This window comes from Cryptomeria japonica, chromosome 8, assembly GCF_030272615.1.
Source record: "Cryptomeria japonica chromosome 8, Sugi_1.0, whole genome shotgun sequence".
NCBI lineage: Eukaryota > Viridiplantae > Streptophyta > Pinopsida > Cupressales > Cupressaceae > Cryptomeria > Cryptomeria japonica.
The window spans coordinates 705,981,988-706,005,803 of record NC_081412.1 but is presented as its reverse complement, the minus strand read 5'-3'; the positions used below and the strand labels follow the sequence as shown (position 1 = coordinate 706,005,803).

General features: G+C 39.1%; 2 protein-coding genes across 8 annotated transcripts in view; both read left to right on the top strand.

Annotated features, from left to right (window-relative positions):
• LOC131064714 (ascorbate transporter, chloroplastic) overlaps positions 1–23,816 on the top strand; it is a 151,578-nt gene that overhangs the window by 118,209 nt on the left and 9,553 nt on the right. The window lies entirely within an intron of this gene.
• Positions 13,603–16,726, top strand: LOC131857374 (uncharacterized). Its single transcript, XM_059209851.1, has 4 exons — positions 13,603–13,918; positions 14,134–15,338; positions 15,452–16,150; positions 16,226–16,726. The coding sequence occupies exons 2-4, from the start codon at positions 14,160–14,162 to the stop codon at positions 16,607–16,609; spliced, it is 2,262 nt and encodes a 753-aa protein (XP_059065834.1). The 5' UTR covers positions 13,603–13,918; positions 14,134–14,159; the 3' UTR covers positions 16,610–16,726.

Genomic DNA, 23,816 nt, shown 5'->3' with positions numbered 1-23,816 from the left:
CCATCACTGTGCTGGAAAGCAAAGGGTAATATAGATAGGGGGAGGATATGGATAGCCCAAAACTTCTCATTTGAAGACTTCTAGGAGGGAAATATTGACTAATCTTGAGATTCCCCAATGGTTTATTACACATGATTGTTTGCCCTTTAAGGAGTGGCACACTTTATGACTCCGCAACCTTTCTCATTAGGGTGCATGAATAAATGCATTAGGATATTCCAAATAAGGGTTGATGTTTACTGCTATATATGATAAATTAAATACAGGAACTAATAATACAAATGACAATGCATACCAGACACAACAATAAAATATATCTTTATTCACACATAAAATTATTACAGAGAGGAAGACTATGGATGGTCGCGCAAGGATTTTGATCCGACTATACCATACTCCCTTCCTTGGTGGTACACAACATTTTTAAAACACTTGATGGTTGCCAAAAGGAAAACAATTGTCAACCAACCTGTTGGTTGAAAATTTTGTACACTTGGGGATATATACAAAATTGTGGTTTCAACCACAGTGTGTGAGTAAAACTCTCCTAATTAAAGGAAGGATCCCCCTATCTAACTACAACTTTGAAAATAAAATAGGATGGGACAACAATCTTTCTTCTTCCTTCAAGAAAGACAATATCCTTTTATCTTCACAAAAAAGGATAGCGATTTGATATAAACAGCAGCAACCACTTTCAAAATGAAATGAGAGAAAGGAAATGAAGTTTTCTGAAAGCGCAAAGACTTCCCTCACTTCCTTCGGGACGCGACAGCAATATCAAGCTCAAAGACTTGATTATGTGAAGTCCTATCTACCATTTTCTATACTAATGCTATAAAGAACAAATTATAACAGCTCAAAGACTGAAATATCTTATTCTTTTCTACTTAAATGAATGGGAAATAGTATAAGCTCAAAGACTTACAGCTATTTCTCATAAAATCTACTCCTAAATTTCCTAAGAACAAGTGAAAGCACAAAGACTTGCAGCTTTTCTCAACAAAATATTTGTTTTAATCTATATTAACCTCAACTACTTGCAGCACAAAGACTGCAAATCAGATGTGATTAAACTTTTTAAGGAACACTTGCAAGAAAGATAATATAGAACACAAACTCAAGTATGTAGCACAAAGACTCAAAGCTTGAGCAATTTTTTTCTATTCCTTTCAATTCTTGAATTTACACATGAAAGCTCAAAGACTTCTTTGCTGTAAATTTGGCAGATTTTTTGCTTGCTTTCCAAAAGATAAAAATTACAATAGACCCCTCAAGTATTTATAGAAGAGGAGCCTTGAGAAAAAGGTGGGAGGATCCTAACTAACTTGAGAGATTCTCTCAACCACCAAGACTTATTCAATAACTAACTAAGACTACAATAACTAACTACGACTTATTCCAACTACAGTCTTAATTGAACACAACTTGTAGTTGCTTTACATGTAATTACAAAAGTGCAAGTAACGAGTTAACTTGCATTTTACAAAAAGACTTTTACATGAACTTGTCAAAAGAAAAACTACAACTAAAGATTACAAAAGTGGAAAAATAGAAATAAGTGTTGAAAAACACTTAAGTTGCAGCACGTGAAGACACAAATCCTTCAAACTTCTGGATGATCATTTGTAGTTCATCGAGATCCGGTTCATGGGTGTTCTTGACAACAACCATGGTCTTCACAATGGTATCATGGCATCGGAGGAGCACAGAGTTGTTTTTATCCAGGATGGACTGGATTTCATACAAAAAGATTTGGTGCTTCATCAACATTTGAATTGAAGCGGCCGAGAATTGTTCTCTCCTCCATTCATTATGTATCCTCATCTGTAAATCAGCAAGAACTTCTTCTTCTGGAATCAGCTCTCCATCCTGACTTAGTATGTTGCAAGAGGCCTTTTCACAATGAGAGACAATATCTCGGAAAACTTCACCTCGTAATCTCATTGTATCACCAATTTCCTCAATGAGGGATTTAAGAACAAGGGCCTTATTTTCTAGAAGCTCTTCAAATTCCAAGTACATGACCCTGGAAGAGATGATGGCATGCTCTTGTAGAACACTCAATTGTTGTTGGGGCATGGTACGCCAGATTGTCAAACTATCTTCAGCACTTTCCAGATTCTTTTTGAAAGTATCGGAAGTCTGATCCAGTTTCTCTTCAACGGTTTCTAACTTAGACATCATCTGAAAAATGTCTTTCATCACTTGTGCACATAGATCATGAAGTTGATCAACCCAGGAATCCAATGCTTGTACCTTCTGAGCAACCCTTTCCACTCCACGAATTGATTCTTGGGAACCGGAAGAACCTATGGAGTTACTTCCTTCAACAGCAGGTTTTGTGATTTTATGAACTGCCATAAGTTGTCGGTTTTCCTCTTCTAGCTTGTCTTTCTTTGCTAGAAGGTCATCACACCATTGTACCAGTGAAGCTACAAAAAACTGAGCATCATGTTTAATCACCTCATGCGTTTTCTTACCCAATTCTATCCTTGTAACTTTGTAATCAGCAGCTGACATTTCTTCAAGTGGCTTATCTGCAATGGGTTCAACAATTTCAGCTACCTTCATCTTGTTGCTGTCAACAGTTACTCTGGATATAGTCTTGGCCTTTTTAGAAACCTTGGATCTAGACTGTTTTAGTTGCTGATAATCAAAGGCATCAGGTGAGATTTCTTGCTTCTTCTTTTTTGGAGTAAAAGAGGTAAGCCATGGAGGTAAAGTCATCAACTCCCCTTCAGTAGCAGCTGAAGGCAAAGGAGAAGCAGTTTCTGTTTGAATAACCGTGGTCACCCTGGGAGGAATATTCGTTTGGACAGTGACCACAGTTTGCTTAGTTACCAATGGGCATGAAGATTGCCTCATAAACTCTTCAAAATCAGAAGTGGAAGTATCAATTTCTGACAGCTGGATACAAGTAGGAACTTCCAACACACTCTTTTGTTGATGATCAGGAGGTGGCTCGTATGCTGAAATGGGAATGGCATTCTGAGGAGATTCATCCACAAGCAAATCAGGAGGAGAAAGTGGCGTCTCAATGGAAACTGGGGGAATGATCTCATGAGGCGAGTCTGAAACTGGAGATCAGATTGCTGCCCTTCTTCTGGATTATCTAGATCGACCACCTGAACATGAAATCGTGATTTTTCCTACCCACGAACTGTCGTCTCCTCAGGAGGAAGCACTACTGCCCGACTAACTCGCAACTTGATCCTTGTGCCCGAAGATGATGCACCTTCTTTGTTGTCAACCTGAATCTCAGACTTACGTCCAAGAGGCCCCGTAGAATCATCTTCTTTTCCAATCTTGATTTTTATGAGTCTAACGGCATTACTTTTCAGCCATGCGTTGGTGTTAGCCAAGATAGGCTGAAATCTTTCAAGAATGGATATGCACTCTTTGTGTGACCATTGGATCAAAGGAAGTGGAGCTTCCTCAACCCTTCGTGAAATATATTCAGGATCAAGCACGTGCCCATCGTCAATCATTCCTTGTGGAATATCCACCAAGTTCAAATCAACAATTTGCTCAACAGTGAGCCTAGAGTAATCCATCTTTAGAACCTCGACCTTTGTGCGGAGATCTACCCAGATATCCTCAATGTTATGCACGTGCACAAAGGATTTCTTGATCTTCTCCTTCATACCCCTGTAATCAAAATCAGCTCTAGGCTTAAACCTTTTGAGCTTAATTTCCTGCATTTCAGTCTCCATGGCCTTAGCTTTTACGGATGTGACAAGAGAATACCGGCCAATTTTTAGTGGGTTTGTTGTAGAGATCCCCATTCCAACCTTGTGTCTGGCAGACTGATGAGTGTGGACAGCCATGATTTGTCTTCCCAACTCCATAAGAATGATCTTATTAGTTGGATATCTAGGGAGCATGTATGGCTGCCCACTATAGCATCTAATTCTCATATAGGTGAAGGTCGGGAACTGTAGAAACAAGCATCCATACTCACTCACCCTTTCCCATGCCTCATCTGATACCATTTTGTTCTTTAGAGTTTTGTCAAACTGACACATGAAGTAACCGAAGAATGCATCCTGGACTCTTCTGGAATGCAATTTGCTGGGTCTCAAAGGCAACTGATCATAATATTCCCAAACTGGTATAAGCGAGCGATCACCCTTGGTAGAAAGACCTGGAAAATGTCTAAGTGATGCTGCCAAGTACACCAAGTATGGATTCATATAGAAAGTCATGGTGGAAGGGACTGCTGCAAGTTGTTCACACAAGGCATCGCTGATGACTTCCCCCCATGATATATGATGAGACTGCCTTATGAACATGATGAACCGGTACATCCAAGGCTCAAAAACATTAGAATGCTCAAGGCCCATTATCCTGCTGAGGAGGGTTATGATGTCTCCTATTTCCCATTTGAAATCACGGCGGTACAACTTGGCCCACCTTGAGAAGGAGGCTCGTGGCTCTTGGATCCACTTGTTGATATGTCGTTTACAATCTTTTTCTCTTTTCACATAATACTCAGCTGCACTTTCTTTGGAGATTTCCATGTAAATAGGTGCGGGAGGTATTTTGAAGACCTTCTCAATTGTGTCTGCATCAAGGCGAATTATTGCTTCGCCATCATCATTTTTGATGATTCTTGTCTCCTTGTCAAAGTGATGGGCGCAAGCGAGGACAAATTCAGGTTCTAGGGAAGCCATTGGGAAAGAAGATGCGTGATGGATATGGCTGTCCAACAGCCGCTGCATATTGCTATCTTGTGGATTCTTAACCTTTTTGACAAATTCTGACATGTCTACATGCCCTATCTCTGTATCTTTGATACGATCCAAAGGGGAAGAAACTTGGGAAGGCGCAACTTCGTTTTGATACTTGTCATATTTGTACTTCATCTTTTTGGAATTGGAGATGACGGCAAATCTGACATTGATTGAAAACTTGGAATATTGTGATGAAGACTTAAAAGTGTAAAGGCAACATCATATTCAGCTGCAAATAACATTCTTCCTTCTTCAAATGGGAAAAAATTCGACTCTTGAACTTCACGATTTTGTGAGAGAAATAGGGGAAATAAATGGGAAAATCTTGACTTTGACCAATTTCGGATCTTGGGGAAATTTTTGCAAGTATACAAGTTGGAAAGGGCACACATGCAATTGGATTTTTAAAACCCGAATGCAAGTACACTTGTAAATTTGCAAATGGAGAAATGGATGGAGAATGAGAATTAGACTTGCGGAAAATGACGAAAATGGAAAGTACGGATATGGGTGACATGAATGGATAGAGATGGGAAAATCCGGGTATGTAATTTTCATGAAAATGGGAAGAACTTTTCAACATGTAATCCGGTTTTTAAAACCTGATTTTAAAAAGAAGGGTATTTCACACCTTTTCAACTTGGAATTTTAACCAAAAATGGTTAAATTCTTTAACCGTAAGGGAAGAACAAAGATTTCTAGCCAACTTGTAATCGGGATTTAAAATCCCGAATACAAGTAAAGAGGGAAAATGGGGAAGAACAATGCAATTCAAAAATTGCATATCAAGGGGAAAATCTCTCTCACAAAACCGATTTTTGGGGGAAGAACAACATATTTACAAAATTACAACTAGAAAGGAAAACTAAGAAAACAAGAAAATAAGAAAAAGAAAGGAAAGAAAAGAAAACATACCTTGCATAAAACTGAAAATGCCTCTCCAAAAGATGCAACAATCTTAGAATGAAGAAGACAATCCAATAAATAGAGTCATTCCACAATGCAAACCCTTTCCACGTTTTTGCAAAAATGCCTTTTGTATAAAAACGTGGCAGCAAATCCAAAAGAAATGGCGTGAAAAGTGAATGAATCTTCTTCTAACCTCAACGCCTTAGCATAAGATGCAAAAACGACTTGGGAGATTGCTGATTCGTGGCACCCTTGGAGGAGAAAAACATGGTTTTTGGCAAAAACGTGTTTGCATTTTGACACCAAGAAACCAGCAATAAATCAAACTCCCAAAACCCTAGAATGGCGTGAAAGATGTTTGAAAATGCACAAGAATAGGGAAGAATCCCAAACGCCTTCTTCCTCCAAAAATTCCTCCACAAAATCCTCAAAACCGTTTTTTCCTTGCAATCGGGTTTTTGGAAAAGAAGTGCAAGTTCGATTTTGCATGCACTTGTGAAAATCGGGTTTTTGGAAACAAATAACAAGTTTAAAATTTCACTTTTTCAACTATAAGGCAAAAATCGGGATTTTTAGACCAAATAGCAAGTTTAAAATGTCAAAAATGCACTTTATAGGCAAAATTGGGGTTTTTAGAACAAATAACAAGTTTAAAATTGTCACTTTATTCATTCCAAGGCAAAATCGGGTTTTGGAGAGAGATGTGCAAGTTTAAAATCGCTTGTAAAGGGAAAATAAAATCCCTACAACAAGTTATAATTCACTTGCACACATGTAATAGGGGTTTAAAATCCCTATTACATGTAAAAACCATTAAAGTAGGGGTTTTAGAAAAGAACTACAAGTTTACTTGTAACTTAACCAAAAAATCCCTATTTTAACTGAAAAAGCCAAAAAACAACAAAAACAACAAAGGGGAAATAAAAAGCAAATTACGAGTTTTTATTTTCTAATAAAGTGCACATGTAATAAGCTAAAAATTTCCCTACAAAGACCAAAACAATGGAAATCATTAAAACTTGCAGTTCAAGGAAAATTCTCCACCTGCAATCAGGGAGAAAAAACCTGAAATTGAAGGAAAGACATAGCAAACAAATCTAGAATGCGACGAAATTCGAAATGTAGTTCAAGGATGGAATGAGGATTAAGCCAGTTCAAGGATTAGTCGAAATTCTACCTCGGGAAGTATGCCATAGAGTAAAATTTTCATTTTTCACTAAATTTTTATGTAATGGTCCTTCATTTTTGAAAACAAAAATGAGGACAACACGACCGGCACATTAACTACCTGAGAGTGACAACCCACTTAATACAAATAATTAATACATTGGCAGATAACCAATATTATCATAAATAACAATAGTTGTTTTATGCTGACTACATCAATCCCCTGAAAAGTAAAAGTCGTCTTCCAGACAACAAGTATAGATCAAGTAACATTTGGAAAGACTAATGACAAGAGTGTAGGCAATGACTTGGACTAGACAACCCCAACTTGTAGTGTACTTGCCAAATCAAATGGCGATTTGGGGGCAACATCTCTAACAGGGTCAAGAGGCAGTGCCCCTTGCAGGGGTATGAGGGCTACGCCCCCAACTCCCTTCCTTGGTGGTACACAACATTTTTAAAACACTTGATGGTTGCCAAAAGGAACACAATTGTCAATCAACTGGCACATTAACTACCTGTTGACGTGTATTTTGTACACTATCAAACACAGAATAAAATACCTAAAGGTACCTTATCCTCTCTTGAGTAAAGCCTCCGAATGCTGAAGATGTCGCAAAAAGGATCAATCGGGATGACTTCAAGGTTCTTGTATGTAGGGTCTCTACGTGTGGATAAGCTCTTTGTGGTATGATGTGATTTGCTGGAATCACAAGGGGACTTACACTTGATGCCTGAACTTCTTATTTGCTTTGAATATTGCTGGAACACAGGCTCTTACTAGCTTTGATTTGGAAAAAGGAAAAAAGATAAGGGCGAGGAAAGGATCTAATCCTAACACTAAGAATGTAAGAGCAATGAATGATCTTTGATGGAATTCTAACTATGTCTTGTTTTGACATCCCAGGACCATCTCCACAAGGTTAGTGCGATCTTCGAAGGAAAGCTTTATGATGTTCAAATCATCACTACAGGCATAGACACCATCAGGTTGATGCATATCAATGAAGAAGCGACAATTGAAGTTAAGCTTAAGCTGAATGATTCCAGTTGACTACACAAGGCAAGTTTGCAATCAACAAACTGCTAGTAGTATGGATATACGAATTCCACCATCAATCAAGCACATTTCTTCCACTCATCTAATAACATGAAATCAAACATGAGAAGTATAAAGACCATGCAAATTGTCGAATTGACCCATAAATTTCACCATTTCTTCAATGAAGTTACAAGTCTTTTACAACAACATCTTGGCAACAATCTTTGCCTTCTCTCTCTACTCTACTCTAATTACTATTCTAATCACCTTCTAACTACTCTCTATTCACTAACTCTATTCTATTACTTCCAACTGCTTACTGCCTAATCCTTTACAAATGAAATGCCAGGGCTTATATAGTGCCCACAATACAATTCGATGGCTAAGATCAATTTGAGATCAATGGCCAAGATTCAACAATGAAAACCCTAATTAGGGTTTGTTACAACCATTACATAACATTTAATGCTTGACCAATGATAAAATTGTATTGCTTGGACACATGTCCTCTCTAGAAAATTCAACCAATGGATAGCTGGGGTAGGTACATCGGAGTTTGTGCCACCTTCCATGAGTTAGGTGCATTGAATCTGGAAATGCTGAGGTGGACCACACTGACTGGATGAGCGATGACTAGGATGCCACTTCGTCTGACACTTGTAACTTGGTAAATATTCAACTTGATGTTGTTGAGAAGCTAGCTTTAATTAATTCATCTGGAACTATCTGCTTCTTCAACGAACCCTTGTTCTAACTTCTTGTGTCCTTGATGTGCAGGATGATTGATGTACCTCGTCTTGGAATACTGGATTGGAGAAGTCGCCCTTGATGACGTTAGTCCAAAGAAGGCCGTCCTTGTCGATGCTAGGCTGGAGGAGGTCGCCCTTGTCCTTGCTTGATCGTCCTTGATAAGAACCTGCCGACTTGTAGATCCTTCGGGCTTTAGAGTCGCCATCTTGATACCTACACAACATTTCAAAATTAGTAATATATCTTGAAATCTAAAAATTAAACTTTAAAAGGAAGATTCAAGATTTTAATTAGGAAACTTCATGATAAATATTGAGTTATCATTTCCTAATTTAGGATTTTCAAAGCAAAATTTAAATCTTCAAAAATGGTGCCAAGGTGATTATGCCATACCTCCACTTGGGAATTAACTCTAAAAAATGATGTAAAAATAGATGAATTTTGCTAGGCAAAGCGTAGATCAAGACTCCCTTTAGCAAAATGCGCCCCCTTTAGTCTTCACAAGCATCAACTCCACCACCTCTAGCCTTCAACACCTTCAAAACATCTGGAATTTATCCTCCAATCTAGCAAGAAATACGCCTCTCCAATAGCCTTCAAGATGAATTTTGCCTTCCTTAGTCTCCACACTTGGTAGAAATTCGCTCCACACAAGCTAGATTTCGCACCTCCTTCCTTGCTTCTCCAAATCGCACTTGAAACAATGAGTGAATGATTTGAATAATGAAAAACACACCCCAAATATATAGAGCGCTCACCATTTCACCTCCCCATAGGCCGACTTGATGAAAATAGGCCAAAAAAATAAATAAAACTAAAAAGGAAGAGGCCGACTTAATTAAGCAATAAAAAATGATACCTCAAGCGCTCTTCTTTTAAATTTTAAATTAATAATAATTAATTTCGAAATGCCTCAATTAATAAAAAAAAACGATTTTCCAAGGCTCAAAATTAATTATTAAATGCTATGTGATTTTCATTAAATGCCAATTTAATTAGAATTTTTTAAAAATATTTCGAAGTTTTTTGGCGAACTTGGCATCTAGTGCGATTTGCTAAAATAAGGCAAAAAATAATGAATTTTGATAACTTCGCTCTGGTCCCTTGGAGAGGGACAGGAGCGCCTTTTCACTTTTGTCCTCAATCCTTCATTTTTTAATTGCCAATTCACGTTATGGGGCTAGCAATGATCCCTTTCGTCCCTTCAGTGCATGCTCAACTCGTTTTTTGCAAGGCAAAATTGATGTTCTAGAGATTTTCGCCCTGGTCCTTTGGAGAGGGACAGGAGCGATTTTGCAAATCCAAGCTTATCCGTCCTTTGTTAGCCTTCCAAATTATATTCAATGGATAAATCATGTTTTCCTTGGTCTCTTCAAATCATAAAATTGTCTTGATCCTGCAAGAACAGTGCAAATTTGAAATTCAAGCTCCGGTCCTTCAGTGAGGGACATGAGCGATTTTGCAATTATAAGCTCACTTGTGCTTTGCTAGTCTTCGAAATTATCTTCATTGTACCAATCACGCCCCTTTTCATTCATTTCAAACATAAAACTTGCTTTGCCTTTGCCCGAAGTTTGTCTTGTGAGAAAATCGCTCTGGTCCCTTGGAGGGGGACAGGAGCGCCTATTGCCATTTGGGTTGATTCTCTTCTTTGTAACCTACTCAAGTTATATTCAACGGGCAAAACATACTTCCCTTGACCTCTTCAAATCGCGAAATCACTTAAATCTTGCAAGGATAATGCAAATTTGGAATTCAAGCTCCGGTCCTTCAGTGAGGGACAGGAGCGAATTTTGTCTTCTAGGCCAAAATGCTTCACTTTTCACCATGAAATGTCTTGGCCAAGGAAGATATCATCTTGTTACACGCCATGAATAAGAGTTCAAGTCTAAGAAAGGTCTAAAAATGTGTATATAAAGAAAATCGCTCTGGTCCCTTGGTGAGGGACAAGAGCGCTTTTACCTTTGTAGACAAAAACTCCATCATTTCATTGTCTTTGATCAAGTCTGGATGCTCTATCATGCTCATTTCGTCCTTCACCATGCTTTTGATGTCTCAATTTAACCAAACAAGGCCAGGAATGGCTCAAATAAGTATTTTCGCCCTGGTCCCTTGGTGAGGGACAAGAGCGCTTCGCCTTGGACCCTTGGTGAGGGACAGGAGCGAAATTCGCTCTGGATCCTCAGTGAAGGACAGGAGCGAAATTTGTCTTTTTGAACTCTCTATCAGGATAATTTTTATGGAATATAACATTTAAGTATAAGGAATCTATCTTTCTTCTTCCTTATACTTTAAGTTATATTCCATATATACTTTCAGGATGTTTGAGAGTGGTTTCAGACCTCCAGGAGTTATATTGCAAAATCTAGTTTTTTGAGGTTTTTCAGTTTCCAGACTTAGTCAAATTCAGGATCAGGACATTCCAGACTTAGCCAAATTTCAAGATCAGGACTTCACCCCAGCAGGACCTGCTATCCTATTGATCTCCCCGACAGCACTCAAAATGCAAAGGCCAGCTAACAAAACCCTAAAAGACCTGAAAACAAACCCTAAAAAGCAAAAAAAACATGGGTCCCCATTTGCAATGGGGCGATGTGTGAAAACGTCACAACACTACCCGAGAGTGACAACCCACTTAATACATTGGCAGATAATCAATATTATCAAAAATAACAATAGTTGTTTAATGCCGACTACATCAATCCCCCGAAAAGTAAAAGCCATCTTCCAGACAAGTATAGATCAAGTAACATTTGGAAAGACTAATGACAAGTGTGTAGGCAATGACTTGGACTAGGCAACCCCAACTTGTAGTGTACTTGCCAAATCAAATGGTGGTTTGGGGGCAACATCTCTAACAGGGTCAAGAGGCAGTGTCCCTTGCAGGGGTATGAGGGCTACGCCCCCAACGGGGTCAAGGGGTAGCGTCCCTTGAGGGGTCTCGGGGCAGCGCCTCTTGTGGGGTCTTGGGATAGCTTCAGAACCACACAAAACTCCACGACGCACATCAATTTTTTGATTTTTTAAGATGCCAAAAGCAATGTTGTTGAAGCCAAATAATGGAGATTTCACAATGTTTAACCAACGTATGATGTCAAAATTTTGATCGTCGTATTTTGTACTTCAAAATTGATGGTCATACTAGAGGTTACTTTGTTTTTCTTGCCTTCCCCTCATCCAACGTAAGTCTTCCCTAACTGTACGGTTTTCTCTGCCTTCTCTACCTGTACAACTTGCCAAGTTGTCTCCTATATTGAGCTTGTACATCCTAATGAAAACTACCTTCATGTATGGCTTTTGCTTGCTCATACAACCTTCTTAGCCCTTTGCGTACAGTTCCACTTGATCCTTCATATAGAGTTTCTAAAACACTCGTCATACGGCTTGATATCTTCAACTTCTGCACCCATGTATGGCTTTGGCAAGTAAGGACTTGTTTTCATGTACGAAATTGTTCATACGGGGTTTTTAATGCCCATGTATGGCCTCCTATTCTCTTCTTTCACATGTACGGGATGTTTTTTGCTGCATATGGATTTCTACATATGGTCCCTTCTCCACCATACGTTGGAACTTATTCCTTTCCGTGTGGTTCTCTGTTCAATTCTTATGGACCTCATGTTTCACCTTATACAGATGTTTGTCGTATAGTTTGATTCTTCCCTTTTGCTTTTGGAAAATTATTTACTTTATAGTGGACTTTTATTTGGGGGGTAAGCTTTTTGATCAACCATTTCATTAAGTTTATAAAAAATAATCTCGTTTTTCCTTATTCCTTGCTTCTATTTTTTCTTTTTGACAGTCTTTTATTTTTCGCCTTTGTTTGATTTTTTCCTTCAACTCCATATTTTTTATTTTCTTTTTTAATTCCCTTTGCACTTCTACCACCACATTTTTTTTTGTCATAAAATACATTTTCCTTGTTCTTTTCATTTTTCTCATAAAAAACATTTTCCTTGTTTTTTTTGACCTTTCCTTCGGCGAGTGCACCTCCTTACCCACGTACGGTCTCCCAACAAAACCGTACGGCTGAGTGTTTTGTTCCTGTTCTCCTCTCTGTACAGCCTCACACCTGCCCTCTCGTACGAGTTTAATAACTCCATTTTAAAATATTTTCTCATTGACCAACTTCATATTTTGCCTTCTTAATTTTTTAATTTTCTTCGATTCCCTTTTCTTTTTGCTTCCATTTTCCATTTCCGTACTGTGAGATGTATCATCCATAAATTTACATGCTTTTATTGGTTTCTCCTCATCAAGAATTGTAGCTTCCAAAAAATTACAAGTTGACAAAAATATCTCATAGTCCTCCATTTGCTAGTGAAATAGTCCATTCAAGGAACTCATCCCATCTTCAGAGCAATCTTCCAACTCAAGAACCTCTTCATTGTTTGGTTCTATGCCTTTTCTTCCTTTGTCCCTATCTGACTCTCTGTCCTCCAAATCTGATTTAGAGGATGCCAACTCCTTGCTCACTAGATTTTTTTGGTTGATGACATACTTCCTTCCTTTCCTCTCAATGAAGAGCATGTTTTGCTTCCAATTATGTTATGCCTTTGCTGCGATCAACCATCCCCTCACAAGGAGTGTATCATATGCCTTCTTCTTCTTCTCAGGGATGACTACAAAGCCCCAATCGTTACTTTTTGTGCCATCGATGTTCCCAACAGCATGATGCCACGCTGGTCGACACTTCAGATACCGGTTCTCCCCTATTTTGGCTGGGTTCTGGTCCTGGTCCGTGCCCGGTCCTGGTCTTGGTCCGGTTCGCTCTGGGTCCCACCCGGGTCCTGCCCAGGCGGCTGGGTTCCCTGTGGGTCCTGCCATGCAGGACCCACAGGGAACCCAGCCGCCTGGGCAGGACTCGAGTGGGACCCAGGGCGAACCCAGGAGGACCCGGGTGAACCCAAGCCCGTGGGTTCCCAAAAACGGGGCCCCATGCAGGACCCACAGGGAACCCAGCCGCCTGGGCAGGACTCGAGTGGGACCCAGGGCGAACCCAGGAGGACCCGGGTGAACCCAAGCCCGTGGGTTCCCAAAAACGGGGCCCACGGGTTAGCAAGCATTTAAAAACAATAAAAAAACAATATTTTTAATCGTCTAATTACATCTAAACCCTAATCCGCCCCTCTATGATGCATTTCATGCATCAAAACATGCATTCAACCTATTCTACTTGCATTTTTGAAGATTTTTTCTCTACAATCAGGGTTCTTAGTTTTTGTATTTTTCTTCGAAGGTGACGACTACGAAGGTGTGAGACACGCATCAAAGGCATAGGAATCACTGGAGAAGAAAGATTTAGCCATTAAAGGTAAGTGAATCTGAATTTTTTTCAAGTTTTCAAGAATTTTTCCAAGTTTTTTTCAAATTTTTAAATTTTTTTTTAAAGTTTTTTAAAGTTTTTTTAATTTTTTTTAAAGAAGTCTTGTATATTTTTTTACACTTTGTATGCATAGTATGGGGGTTATAATACCAAAATTTTAATAATTTTTTTCAATAATGTTGTGCGTTCTCTTTTCATTTTAGGTGCACTATTCATATAATCATACATAATGGCTGGAACTAGAAGTGCAAGTGCAAGCTCTAGTTCAGTTGCAAATGTCCGAAATGAAAATACCCCCTTTAAAATTGATCAAGATTCACCACTTTGGCATTATACAACAATGATCAAGCCAGTGTCTGGTGGTGGGGGTTTTGTTTGGCAATGCAACCATTGTGGCACTGAGTATACCAGCTCATACTATCGAGTGAAAGGCCACCTTTGTTTCATCCCTGGGCGTGGAATAAAATTTTGTAAGGGATCAGATGGCAAGGGGCTGTCAAAAGCTCTAGTTTTGGGATATATTAGAGAACAAGAGGAAGCTGATAGGAGAAGTAGCAAAGCAAAGACTGATCATCCTCTTGTCCATCAAAGCTCAATGTCTAAGAGGCCTTCTAGTAGCATTGGCTCCACAAGACCAGCTGGTTCACATCCTTTCATGCAAAACCCACCAGTTGATGCAGTAGAGAATCAGAATGTTGTGGCTTCACGGAAAAGAGGCCCATTGGATTTTGCCTTCAAAAATGAACTGAGAGAGATTGCAGATTCCAAAATTGGACGTTGCCTTTATGGCAATGGGCTTCCTTTCAACCTTGTTAGATCACCTTACTTTCGGGACATGGTGCATACTCTTTGCAATACACCTTCTGATTATGTTTGTTCAGGGTATGAAAAGGTGAGAACCACCTTATTGGCAAAGGAGAAAGCATCCATAGAGTCACAGTTGAAGGTCATCAAAGATACATGGCAGGAAACAGGTGTGACCATTGTTTCTGATGGATGGAAAGATTGTAAAAATAGGCCATTGATCAATGTTATAGCAGTGTGTCCTAAAGGGGCAATGTTTTTGAAAGCAGTGGATTGTGAGGGACAAGTGAAAGATGCAAGTTTCATTGCCAATATCTTGATAGAATGCATTGACATGGTGGGGCCTCAAAATGTTGTCCAAGTTGTAACTGACAATGCTAAAAATTGTAGGGCAGCAGGGACTATAGTGGAGGCTACACATGGTCCCATCTTTTGGACACCATGCACAGTACACTCACTCAATTTAATCATGCAAAAGCTTGGCACACAAATTGATTGGGTGAAAAAACTATATGCGAAGGGCGAGGAGATTCAAATGTTTGTGACTAATCATCATATGTCACAAGCCATTTTCAGGACCTTCTCCAAGTTGGAGTTGTTGAAGGTAATTTATAATTACTAATTTTAAATTTTATTTTTTAATTTTTTAGTTTTAAATTTGTATTTTTTATAGACTTGCATTTGATATATGTTGTGTATTTTGTTATGTCATGTTAGGTTGCTGAAACACGATTTGCATCTCACACGCTCGTCTTAAGACGACTTCTGAAGGTGCGAGACGCCTTGAGTTCTATGGTCATCAACAGCTTGTGGAGTGTATGGAAACAGTCCCACACAGAAAGAGCTCTAAAAGTAAGAGCATTGATCCTTAGTGAGAAATGGTGGGATGATGTGGAATATGTTTTGAATTTCACTGAGCCCATCATGAGCATGATCAGGTATGCTGATACTGATCGCCCATGTTTGGGCGAGATTTATGATGGCATGGATTGCATGGTGGAAAAAATAAAAGAAGTAATAAATAGAAAAGAAAATGACCCAACGGAAACATTTTTCAAAGTTGTGCAGAAAATTGTTGTTGACCGTTGGAACAAGATGACCACCCCCTTACATCTCTTAGCATTTGCTTTGACGCCAAAATTTTATAGTGCAGAGATGCTTGCAACACCAAGGAGGGTGCCACCATATAGAGATGCAGAGGTTGCTTCTGGCTATAGGGCTGCCTTTAAAAAGATATATCAAGATGAGGAGACAAGAAATATTGTCATGAGGGAGTTTGGCCAATTTGTATCTGCAAAAAATCATGATGTTGTAGCTGTTAATGCTAGATATGGGATGGATGCTGATGAGTGGTGGTATGTACATGGTCAAGGCTCCATTTACTTGCAGCCTCTTGCAATTAAACTTAACTCCCAAGTATGTATCTTTTTATTTTTTATTTTTATAGTTTTCCAATTCCATTTGATGCTATCATATTTTTATTTTTAACAGGTTGCAAGTTCTTCTTCAGCTGAGCAGAATTGGAGTACATACTCCTTCATCCACTCAGTCAAACGTAATCGTTTGGATGCAAAGAAAGCTGAGGATTTGGTCTACGTACACTCCAACCTTCGTTTGTTGTCACATAAGGACCCTGAATATAGTGAGGGTGTAACAAGGAATTGGGATCTAGCCCCTGAGTGTGCTGATTTATATGCTACAGTTGCACAACTTTGCCAAGTCTCTATAGACGAGGCGGTTATGGAATTTGAGAGAGACATAGCTAGTGGGAGTGGCATTCCATTTGATATTGGTTCAATTGATGCTGAATTTGAACCACTTGATGACCGTGGGCTTGGGTTGGATGCTTCAGATGAAGATGAATATGGAATTTAAATCCCATAGATGGCTTGTAATTTGAATGTTTAACTTTATACTTTATTGTGTCATGACATTTTCACATTTTGAAACTTGAAACTTGAATATTATCTTTTTTGCAAATTATGAATATGATATTACATTTATGATTTATGATATATCAATATCAAAATATTTATTGGCATTGGCAATTATGGATTTATGATTTATTGATTTATGATTTATCTGTTATCATCTATGTATCATTGTATGGGAAAGTTACATTGTATGTTTGATGTTTCATATTTGTATGTTTGAACTGTGAGCATATATAATTTTGATGTTTGAAGTTTGAACATATATATATATATATTAAAAAAAATTAAAATATATATATATATGTACGGACGAACCCGTACCCGTACCCAAAATTTTTTTTTTTTTGCCGAATCCGAACCGGAACCGGTAACTTAGGTCGACACCTACCAAGTGGAAGGTCGGCAGCTAGAGTGTTGGTGTTTCAAGGCATTTCCAAGTGTCTTTTGGTAATGTGTTAAATCTTGAGCCCTTGTTGACGATGGTGTTTGTCAACTTCCCCATTATTTCCATCTCGATGATGGCCGACTTCCTCCCCATGCTAATTGTCAACAACATTGGATCACTAGCCTCATTCCCTTCACATGGTGGTTCCCCTATCGGTTCCTCTTCTAGCTTACATTGTTTATGTTTGATTGTGTTGTCATTGACCATATTGGTAATGGCCAGCCTTAGTTGTGGCATAGTTTGAAGATCTGTCACCTTGATTGGTATGTTGTCTGTAGAAACTGCCAAACTATGTTCTTTAGACTCGGATCGCAATGATGTACTTGCAGTTCCATTGGAGGCTATTCATTCATTCGCTAGCACTTGTTCTGCTTCTTCTCTAGCTTCTCGAAGTCGTTCCATCTCCGTAAATGGGTTCAAACTTCAAGTACACCGCCTTCTTTGTTTGTGCTCTTGTGATCGCTAGAACTACATCGTCTTGTTCCTCCACATCCAGTGTATTAATACCTTTTTGCTTCGAGTAGTTGGTGTCTTCATGGTCACCTAGTCCACACCATTTGTACAATAATTGTGTGTTGTCTTTCTTATTCTAGCAGTCTCTCCCAAAGTGTCCCCATCAACTATATTGTCAGCATTGTATAATAGGACGTCCTCTAGAGTCGTACTGCATTTGATTTCGCCCTTGTTGATTTTGATAGCTTCTTGGCTATATGCATTTTGTGGTTTCGATGGAGTGGACTCTCCATGTGTGAAGGGTACTTGTGTACTTCTCGTCTTCAAATTGTATGGGTTCTCCTTGATTGAATGACCCATCACTTGGGAAATCTCACAAGACATCTGTTTAGGACAATTACCTTTCGTGTGCCCCTCAATTTTGCACATTTCTATACTCTCTCCTCCCCAGACTCTTCAACTTAGGCTCCCTTATTCTAGGTTCCTCTATAAGGAATAGGTTTTTTATACGGTGCAAGTTTGTTTCAAAAAGTTCAGCAACTTCAATCTAGAGGTTCCTTTCTTCCCCTTTGTCAGGTACCGACTGTACGAATGGGCTGCTAGCATTGGTATTGTCTATAGATTCGAAGTCTTGAAGAAGTGTACTGTTTGGTTACTTGCCCGGTAAATGAAATCTTTGCTTACTTCGTCATCCGGGAGTGGTAGGTTTCTAGCAATCTCTTCCAATTCACTCTGCATACATGGTCTTTCTCTCTCCCAACTACAGCTTTGGCTGACACTTCGACTCCTACTTCTCACTGGACTCTCCAAACCTTCGACGATTCCCCGTAATCAGCATCTCCTCTCACTTTGCTCTCTTAGGTGGAGAGATCTCCTTACTAATCCCTCCCCCTCCTCTTGAGTGTCTTTGGTACGTCGGTCCTTATTTGGTTGTAGGGGCATTAATTGTCGAGGGTATGACGTCTCCCAGTATCCCACTCTTCTTCCTCCCTATGTGTCCTTTCTTCGTATTGTTGCTATATTTGTTGCCGATGCTCTCGATTCCTTTCCTCCTACTAGTCTTGCATTTCAATCAAATTTTGTGCCAAAAACCTTGGAATTCTCCTAAGAAGATTGATCGCATAGTTTATTGAGAGTTTGTCGCGCACCATGCTCTCAAGGACCACTCTCTCCCGAGCTTCCCTTTGCACGTATTGATCGACTGAAACTTCCCATAGGTTTATTAAGTCTTGCGTCAACTGATCTTCTAGTGTTTCTTCCTCGTTGTTACTTTCCATTACTAATACTACTTGTTCAAATGATCAGCCCATCACTCTGCCATGCCTATTGCCACTCTCGGGTACTCGTAGATCTCCAAGTTCGAATCGGCAACTACGCCAAAATTGTTTATTACTATATCTAATAAATTAAATACAGGAAATAATAGTACAAATGACAATGGATGCCAGACACAACAATAAAATATATCTTTATTCACACATGAAATTATTACAGAGAGGAAAGACTAGAGATGGTCGGGCAAGGATTACAATTGATTTGACTATACCATACTCCCTCTCTTGGTGGTACATAATATATTTAAAGCACTTGATGGTTGCCAAGAGGAGCGCAACCGTCAACCAACTGACATATTAACTACTCGAGAGTGACAACTGTAATATTCCCCTTAAATTTTTTTGTTTTTTGCAATAAGAATTACAAAGCAAACACCATAACCCGTTAAGGTTAGAGAAATAATTCAAACAACTAAAAGGGAACCCTTCCACCTTTTGTTCACCGAGAGCCCAATTTGGGAGGGTGAGAGCATACGGTGTTTCGAGGATCGTGAGCACCATAAAACCAAACTGAAATTACAATGCACGGGTGGCAAGCCAGCCCCTTCTGCTTATTCAGCAGGATAGAAACTAAACTTCTTGGCGGTAAACCAGCCAAGGGAAATAACAAGAAACTCAAACTCATTCACTCTACCACGTATTTCAGTGGGAGGACATTACATAAAGCTATCACTCTAACGCATATTTCAGCGGGAGGAAAATACATAAAACTTATCACATGACCACTTATTCAGTGGGAGGACTGAGTTACAAATACCAGAAAATAGGCGGCAAGCTTGCCTCTTCCACTTGTTCAATGGGTATGCTTACAGTCCAGAATTGGTTGATAGTACTACTATTCAACCTTACACAATACGGGAAAGATAGAATAGAAGAAGAATGCTGATCACAGAAGATACTATCACCAAACCAGCTCAACACCAACTTCCTAAAATCTGATATAAATAACAGCAGGCTGGAAATGCATAACCAGCAATACCAAATTACACTAAAATGCTTCCAACTCTCGCTAAACCCACTCAACACACCCCAAAACTCACCCAAATTGACACTAAGACCGAAGCGAATAAGAACAAACTGAAATAGAGCTTCTAAACCTCCCAAAATACCAAGCACGCATCCCAATGCACTCCCAAAAACCCACTCCCAAGATGAAAAGTACGATTTGCAATAAAAATTCAAATACTTCAAATTAAAGGTTGCAAACTTACAAAACACATCGCCTATAGCATAGAAGTTGTTTGAGCCAATACCTAGAATGATAGGTCGCACAGGCCGGGAGGTAGGATCGAAACTTCACTTCAGCCACACAGGGACCAGCAACACTGAAAATTACAGCAGAAAACCAACTCTCTCAAATCCACACATGCAAACCACAAAAACACCCCGAAATCCACACAAAAGAGCCTCAGCTAGGAGTGATGTCTCACACTTGAAACTGCAATTGAAAAGTCCAGGAGGTTTTCACCCTCGAAGAAGTCTGGAATCAATCCGACAGCACAACATTATATTTTCTCTGGATAACCAAATGAGGAGCCAAACACCTGTATATATAGATTTTCAAGTCTGAAATTCAAATTCAACTCCCACCAAATTCACCTCTCCAATTTGCATTTCATTCCAACTGGTGCACCCAAGCATGTGCCACCCCTAAGTCAAAATCACGCCTAGCAAAGGGGACTAAGATACTGGCATAGAATATACTTTGTCAATCATAAAATAAAGTATTCTTTCATTTTGGCCTCTCGCTTCAGTCACCAAATAATTCGCCTAGGTAGACTTAGGAAGAAAATCATATTATGCACAATTCCCAATATCAATAATCAGTGATAAAATAATTAAATATTAAACCTTAGGAAGGAAATAATATTTAATTGAATAATTTATAACTCCAATACTGATTATCAATAAAATCCAAGATGAAGTTGAGCAATGAAGACCACTGAACTGCGTTGGATCAGGACTATATCCAAGACTGCCAAAAATAGAAATGCCCAAACTGCCACTTACTAAAAATAGTAAGTCATGAAATACTGCTCCGAAAATCATGATCTTCGCACCTAGAGAAAGAGCTTGGAAAGCTTAGTAAGACTGCACCATCCCGACAGCCAAACCCTAACTTACTGAAAATAGTAAGTTCTTATTTCACCAAAGAGTCAACTACATGTTTTGCCACACTGGAGTCCATGGAAAACCTAGAAGGAAACCACAAGCAAAACTGAAGAATTCCCTCCTGACTAACCCTAGCAAGCTCTACTAGAACTCTACAGAAGATGGAAACCCTAATTCTCCTTTCCACGTAGCCTACGGGTCTCCGGAATAGGCCAATGGACCACTGAATGCATCATCACTAAGAAGGGGACATTACAACAACCCACTTAATACAAATAATAAATACAGTGGCAGATAACCAACATTATCAGAAATAACAATAGGCGTTTTATGCTGACCACAGTTGAGATAAAATAGTTCATGCCTAATGGCTCTGATTTTTCCTTGCAAGTTACATCTCCTATTGCCCAAGCACCTTATGACTTTCTGGCTTAAACTGCCATACGTGCAAATAAAACTTGAATATCCTTTTAGGGAAATGAACATATGAAGGGCTCATCATTAGAACCTCAATTTTCAGAATGACCACGTTCATGGTGAGGTCCATAGAAACTCATATACAAGCTGTTTATAGAGCTCATGGTTTTAGCAAACAAAAATAAATAAAAGATAAGAAGGCAAAAATAATAAATTCTTAACTAAATTCCCTTCTGACCCCTTAACCTATGCTCAAACTAACTCACCAAATCCATAAAAGGTGAAAAAGTACAACCAAAATACTAGAAGATTTTGATCCAAACTCTAAAACAGAAAGGGAAAAGTAAAAGGCAAAGAGAACTTCAGGTCCGATGGGAAAATTCATTTGATGTTCGAATCCCCCATGAAAAGTATTTGTTTCATTCTTCTTTTCTTTCTTTTTATGGACAATTCCAAACCTTTCAGATCCATTTTTCCTGGATAATTGGTCAATTCTTATATTATTTTTCTTCAATATATCTCAAAAGAAATCTCTCCCTTGCTTTTGGATACCATATCTATACATTTATAACATTTTAAATTTTTAAATCAAATTTCTGTAGAAGAGAAAATGGAAGTTTTCGATCATAACCCTTTGCCTCCCACAAAAAAGACAATAATTGCTGGGTTACCATAAAATGTGACTCATGAATTATGAATGTTCCCTTCAAATTCCATGTCATCTAGACAAATTGGAAGTAAAAATGGCAGCAACACTAGACACATTGTCAAGATCAGCAAATTAAGGATGAGCTTGGAACATCCTCCTCAATCCACATTCATTTTACACAAAATTCACAGAACTAGGCAACGTTGTGAGTGTCCAAATTTTATGTCCATGCTCTACACAACATATTTTTCACTTCACAGCCATCCTTTTACTTAAAGCTTTTCTAGTCTGTGAATTCATCCAAGTTTCTTCAGCAGTTGTTTTCCAATTAGTCAAGTAGAGAAACAATTTTTTAGCATCACTTTGTTACATGCAGTGCTCATAGCTGCTGCAGAATTTGTAGCTTTGCAGCCTTGCTGATGCAGGAGCATCTGGTAAACAAGTATTGGAGTAGCATGCAAATAAGTGCCACATGCATCTTCTGACCTGTCAACCTCCATTGGGTAGAAATGAAATGCTACTAATGCACGTTGAACTTGAACAGCGGTTTGCAGCTTTAAATGCAATGAGAGAGTGGCATTATCAAATGGTGGGAATGGAGATATGTGCAAATCAATTTGTAGATAAGGTTTAAGAGACTTGGCAGGTGTAATGCCCAATTTCACAACCATTGCCAACGTCCTTCCTATGTGTAGAGATAAGTATCGAAATGCCTGAGTTTGTAATGACAGAGTTTTAAACTTGTGGGAATAAAGGTAGGGTAATGGATATGGAGAGGGGGGTTGATGGCTGTACAAAAATTAAGGCAAGAATATCGACCAAAAATAGAAGGCATCACTGATGAATGGAGAGGGGGCGCTTGACCAAGGGAGAATGGAGGTGTGGTTGAAAGAAAATAGAACAGAGGCATCGATAAAATGAGGGGGAGTGCGGCTGTAGAATAGGGAGTGAGCAGCAACCGAGAGGAGGTAACAGGAGTTGCAGAGGTGTGAGAGTATGGGAACGAGGAGATGGAATTTGGGAGAGGACATGTAGAGGTAACAAGAGGGAAATTGAAAGGAGGTCTGCATGTGAATAGAGGAATTATCAAGCATTGAAGGTATTTGAAAAGTTGCAGGTTATGGTTTGTGGGAGAAAGTAGAGGCCACTACTAACACCATTATTTTTGTAAGCTTATTGTAATGTAACTGTTGTTTAGAAATTTATTTGAATAAATCGTGTTGCAATCTATGTTTTGTAATAAGAACAGAGAGTCTCTGTCGCGTTTATGTGATTTGAAGTTGTGTAGCTTGTGGTGAGGTCTGTTTCTCATTGCATCACTTGCAAGTTCCTTCTTTCATGCAGTCTAAAGCGAATCATATGCATTGTGAAATGATCTTCCATAGAAAGGTTTGTACCTCCCCCAGGAAAATTTATGCCTTTCTCATCCAATTCACACCTTACACAATGTTTAGCCATTGTAGTGTGAATTGATAACTGTTTACCTCACAAGTGTGCCAAGTGGTAGTGAGGGTGGCGCAAACAAGACTCGTTCCCCCGCGGGCTCCATCCTCCCCTCTTCTGTCGCCCTACTGCTACTATCCTCCGCCGAATCCTCTTCCTCCGAAGCCTCTTCGCTGCTGGAAGTCTCTCTTCCACTATCAGGTCTTGCCGAGGGGGTCTCTACTATCCTTTTCCGTTTCGCGGAAGAATGGCCAATGTCAAGGTGTCTCCAATGCATGATAGGAGGCTCACCTAC

Excerpts from the sequence above, each read along its gene's own strand:
- LOC131857374 (XM_059209851.1), top strand. The coding sequence starts at position 14,160 with ATGGCTGGAACTAGAAGTGCAAGTGCAAGCTCTAGTTCAGTTGCAAAT. Across the intron at positions 15,339-15,451 it reads CCAAGTTGGAGTTGTTGAAG|GTTGCTGAAACACGATTTGC; the intron begins GTAATTTATAAT and ends ATGTCATGTTAG. Across the intron at positions 16,151-16,225 it reads CAATTAAACTTAACTCCCAA|GTTGCAAGTTCTTCTTCAGC; the intron begins GTATGTATCTTT and ends TATTTTTAACAG.